The following is a 5,449-nucleotide window of genomic DNA, read 5'->3' as shown; positions in this document are numbered from 1 at the left end:
GTTTCATGCAAAAAATTTAATTTGTAAGTTCGTGATTCCTGGGGGTTTTTTTGGGTTTTTTTTGTTTTTGTTTCTCTTTTGGGTTTTTTTTTTTTTTTTTTTTGTTAGCCGGTTCGTCGTAGATGTATGCATCATGAGAAAATAGATAAAACATCATACGTGAAAGTTTTGGGAAAAAAAATTATGTGCATATGCGGTTGTCATATTTAAAGGATAGTACTAAAAGTAATTCAAATGTCACTGGTTCAAGCCCCGCTGAATCACTTGATGTGGGTGTTAAGTCTTCAGATAAAGCACTTTATCTGCATTGTCTCAATCCGTCCGGCTGCAGTGGGTTAAGCCTAAACTGTGATGGACTGGTGTCCCATCCAGGGGGAGTCAATGACTCTCATCCGCTTAGCACCCGAGGAAACCGGAGATAAGCTTCAACTCGGTTCTACGAGCCTCATGATTCGGATAAAGCTGAATCTAACCGTCCGGTAGACAGTTAGAATGAATGTTAATTTTATTTCTAGATAAAGAAACTAACATTTAGAGATACATGCATGTGGTCACTACTGCATAGTATGTATTTCAATTTTATTATTTCAAATGACTTATAAAGATGTGTGCGCAAGCATATTTCGACTTAAGAATTTGAAAAACTGTATGTCTGTTAATTTCTTTTATGACATAAAAAAATCTCTCTCATATTAAAAAAAAATAAGAGCAAGTCAAGAAGTTTAAATTAATACAAAAAATAATATGAATTCAAGATCCCCCATCAAAACAATATGATGAAATGACAACTTACAGATTCATATTTAACCAATCTGATTTGATAGTTAACATTCTAAAGCATTGTGCTATGCTGTTATGTAAGAATTGTGGTATAGAACAAATATATTACTTGTTGGTTTATTGTTTTAACTTTATTTCGGAACCATCTAAAAAAAATTCGTATCAGTTATCCAAGAGAGGTAACTCTTGTAGGTTTATATATTATTAGAAACGGCTGCGCTGAAATGAAGAATAATTCCATTTTTCTGTATTTATGATTTTAAAGATTTTTTAAAGTAGTGTTTTTGAACCATATAGAATAGTTTTAGAAGTTAATAGAATTTGATAAGTGGTTATTTATTTATGTAATTTTTTTTTTTTTTTTGGGGGGGGGGAGTGATATCAATAGGCCTAACATTTTGAATCAGAGGAACAGAAGGTTGGCTTAATATATATATATTTTAAATTATAAGCTAAATACCTAATGATAAAGGCATATAAGCAAACTTTGATTGTTTTTCGAAATAATTGTTTCGCGCGCTTTTGAATGTAAAGCGCTTCCGGAATTCTACTGTTGCTAAAATTACGTCACTTGGTGGATTTCACCGCCATCTTTAAAATAGTTCAGGAGGTCGAGGAACACCTGAACATGCGAAAGTGATCAAATAAAACCAAAGCAGAGAAACTAAGAGCGGAAGAACCCCCAAATGTAAGTATTTGTTGATATTTCATTGCAAAATATAGAACTTTCTTTCTGTAACAATAGTTTGAGAAGTCTTCTGAATTGACCCGGGCCAAGACGAGTAGGCCTAACGTTAGCACCGTAGGTCAATGCAGAGGGAGAACTGTGTTACTCGTTCTGTCTACGAAATAATGTGTATAGATTTGATAAATCAAACATGGCCGTGAGACTGCTAGTTATTTTTTTATGACAGTATTTTGTGTTATTAATGGAATTAAGTATTTTGACATTTGGAAGTTGATCTAAGGGAAATAACTCTTTAACTTTTTAAATCAGACGGCATAAAGAAAGCAAAAAAAAAAAATATATAAAATTGTTAGTTTGCTCGATTCAAAGTGACACATGTGTCTTATTTTTACTTTATTTATGTTCTTACTTGTAGGAGAAATAAAAACGAAACATTTCAGCTTGATTATGTTAAATAAGATTTTTTTTCTGAATATACTCACAAAAAAGTTGCATCCGTATAAAGACTAAATAGAGTTTATTGTATTATTGAAGACAGAGAATTATGTTTAAATGGAAATGTTTTAATGGAAAACTAACAGTTAAACAAAAATTACTGTTTAAACCTTCTTTTGTCTTTAAACTGTTCAAATTAGTTTGATCAAAGATCACAATAGTTAACAGTCCCAGTTATTGGTTTTAATGCTATAGTATTTAAATCAGATTTTACACCTTTTGTTTATTCTTTATTTAAAAGACTGTGTGAGAAATTATCACAAATATGTAAAAGTTAAAATTTATTTAGATGGAATTCTCTTTTAGGTTGTCAGACTGTGATTTTTAAAAAGATATTAGATCAGGTTTAGTAAACTGTACATTACTAACAAAAAGTTTCCTGTAATGTTTTGTAAACGTTGATTGCTAGCATTAATATTTTGGTTCCATTTGAAGAATTACATTGTGCATAACAACAATGTTGTTTTCTGTCATACAGAAATATTTTTCAACTTTATTCTACTGTGTAAATTGCATTCTATTAAACTGTCAGTTGAATAACTGTCTTAATATTGTTAGGAATTTCTTTTCTTTTGGCTTTTTATTTGTGTGTGCTCATGAAAACTGGGAAACAAATTCTTATTTTACTTGTGTTCCCCAGCTGTCTTTTTATCTTTCTGCTAAATTTTTGGACATCACAAGAAAGAGACTTATAATAGTTGTTCATGTAGGTTAGAATTTAAAGTTTATATCACTGAAGGGTCATTGTAAGACTTCAAAATTAAATTTGTTTCATTTGGAATTAGTCATCATGTCATCATCTAGTAGTGACTGCTACTTATTGTTTATTGTTCTTCAAACACATATTTTTAAAAGGGTTTCAGTTTCAATTTAATTTCACTTTAAAAATTTCATTGTAGAGTTAATTCATTGAGTTTTGATAATATATTACAAGAGTCCAAAAGGAATAGTATTAGTAAGGGATTTATGTCTGAAAGGTGAAATATCATTTTTACAATAATTTTAAACTGTTAAAAAGTCGTATCATGTTTGATATCATAACTACAAAATCCAAAATCAAGATATTACATCTAAAGAACTGTTAATACCAGATTGATTAGAAGTAATTCTTTGATGTCAATATATAGGGAATTGTGTTCAACTTTTTCTCAGTTGTGGTTTTTAATATTCATTGAACTATTGTCTGGATTTTAAGCCAATGTTAAAGAAAGTACTTTTGTGACCACTTGAGTCAAATAAAGTGCTTTGTGACAGAGTGAAAAATTCAGATTGAATTCATAAAGTGTACATAAAGTCTTATTTTTATGCACAAGACTATAAATAAAATAATTTCAAGAAGGATTACTTGGGTTCTATAACATGCATGAAAATAATCTCTGTTTAAAAACATATTCCGGAGAAAAGAGAGATTGTATGTTTCTTCCAAGACGGTAATCTGTTGTAAAAACTTATGTTGCTTCCATTCTCCAAATATTGCTTTTAACATTCTTCGTTTGTGAAGAGAAATCCCATTGTAAACAAGTTTATTCTGAAGTAGACTTATAATAAGTTTCATGCCCCCCTATTCTAATAACGCTGGAGTGTTCTGTGTTAGCTTATCAGGAATTTCTGAATAGAATGGAACTTTTTCCCCTTCTCTGAAAGCAAACACCCAGAAAGCATGTAGAGAAAGTATGATTATGTTATCAAAATTTGAAAAAGGGAAAAAAAGAGAGTATTGTGTTTCATCGACTGCTGAAAACGCAGAGCTGGTTGTCTGCGCAAACATAATGAGCTTTTGTAAGCTTTTAACTTACTAAGTTATTACACACAGTGCTGTTTTTAAAAGATTTACTGATAAAGAAATCAATAGCAAATTTCAGGTGCTTAGACCTCTATAAAGTATGGTTATAAATCCAACTATATACACAGGTATATGAACAATTTCAGTAAAGAAAAGAAAGAAAGTTTTTTTCAACTAATTAATGCTCAATTTGTTATTATTAGATTTTACATTGCAAGTCTTATTAAGATTTTTATTTTGATAAAAATTTCAAAATAGACATACATGTATAAATCCCATTATCAGAACATTTCCATTGTGAAACTTCAAGTATGTCAGTGCATAACTTTCATATTTATAAGCATTTATTTACCCTGTTCTTCCTATAGTCTTGCCTGCTTTGTATTAAACGTAGTTGATATTCATTATGTGTTACTGAATTGCTTGTGATACTTTACTGCTTTCCTGCAACCCTTTTCTGCACAGGTAATGTCCATCATAAATAATAGGAATTTTCACATAAGACTCCAGGAAGACTAGAAGAGTGCGCTGTGACGTTCATGTGTTTAGAGTTTCTCTACAAATGCATAAATTTGTCCTGAAATCTTAACAGCGTTAAAAGAAATAACAGCAATTAGTTTCTCAGCAATCATTTACCAGACTTTTTTTATTTTCATGATTAAACAGTTTATGTTGCAAAACTTGTCATAAATCTTACAGATATATGGTTAATTGCATTGTCAGAAGATTGTTAATCTTTGCATCCTATCTTTTCTGCGAATCGGCCTGCATGTCCCTTATTGTACCTGAATATTAATGACTATGAATCATTTTCTTTTGCTGACTAAATTAGAAAATTCCTGGCATTTTTTAAACCCAGGCAAAACACAATAAAGTGGATTGGTGTTGATGGATTTGGCCATTGCTGGCTCTCTCCCGTGTTTATTCTAGAGCAGCGCTGCATGGACCTCTTAACGTGCTCCATATAATGAGAGGCAATTATGGGCTCAGACAGAGCTGGAAAGAAAAGTTTACCTGATTATGAAGTTTTGTATTTTTTTAATCATGGAACCAGCACAAGAGCAAATAGCGCTTATTTGTTTATAATTCAGTCAAGGAAAATCGGCAGGGGTATAATAGAAGATCATCTACCAAAAACCTGACTGAATTAAGATAATGGTTCCAAAAATGCCAAAAAGTTTACTTTTGCTGGAGAAAGACACAGTTAGTAATGTTCCATATATCTTTGCTAGACCTTGCCTGTCGGCAGTGCTTGTTATCATTTTTATACAGGGAAATTACTGCAGTGTAAAATGGAGAAGTCAGTTTTATGTGTTTTACTTGTATGTTTCTCCCGGACTGTAGTCCCTCCATCAGTCTTTCCATGAAGAGGAATTTATTTCTTTGGACATCTGCTGCTTTCAATAAGTTGCATGAATTAGTCATCTTTCATCTGACAAAAGATGCATTTATATATGTAAATGGATCTTTAATTTTATAGCAATTAATTGTTTTTCAGCTGCAACTTTTTATTTTCATAAATGCAACCACAAAAATTTCACCTTATTTATTATTACCCAGTACCAAATGTGCATAGTTTTAATGTTTTATTGAAGTTAAAAGTTGTTTTTTTTTTGTTTGGCTTAATGCTACAATCAATATTGCACAGCCTTTGAATTAATAATAATTTTCAATAATTGTTTTGCATCCAAGACATGTAACAC

The 5,449-nt window shown here is 30.9% G+C and overlaps 1 protein-coding gene and 1 long non-coding RNA gene across 2 annotated transcripts in view; one reads left to right on the top strand and one right to left on the bottom strand.

Moving 5' to 3' along the window:
• Positions 1-1,353: 1,353 nt before the first annotated feature.
• The window catches only part of LOC128174191 (transcription factor mef2A-like), a 25,942-nt gene continuing 21,846 nt past the window's right edge, over positions 1,354-5,449 (top strand). Inside the window, exon 1 of the mRNA XM_052839812.1 lies at positions 1,354-1,468. Coding sequence (XP_052695772.1) covers positions 1,467-1,468 — 2 coding nt within the window. The 5' untranslated portion in view covers positions 1,354-1,466. The remainder of the gene's footprint in view (positions 1,469-5,449) is intronic.
• LOC128174222 (uncharacterized) overlaps positions 4,374-5,449 on the bottom strand; it is a 1,909-nt gene continuing 833 nt past the window's right edge. The window contains exon 2 of the long non-coding RNA XR_008242580.1: positions 4,374-5,178. This is a non-coding gene — a long non-coding RNA (uncharacterized LOC128174222). The remainder of the gene's footprint in view (positions 5,179-5,449) is intronic.

The sequence above is a fragment of the Crassostrea angulata genome, chromosome 1 (genome assembly GCF_025612915.1).
Source record: "Crassostrea angulata isolate pt1a10 chromosome 1, ASM2561291v2, whole genome shotgun sequence".
Taxonomy (NCBI): domain Eukaryota; kingdom Metazoa; phylum Mollusca; class Bivalvia; order Ostreida; family Ostreidae; genus Magallana; species Magallana angulata.
Note: the sequence above shows the minus strand (reverse complement) of the source record. Positions and strands in the feature narration are given on the sequence as shown.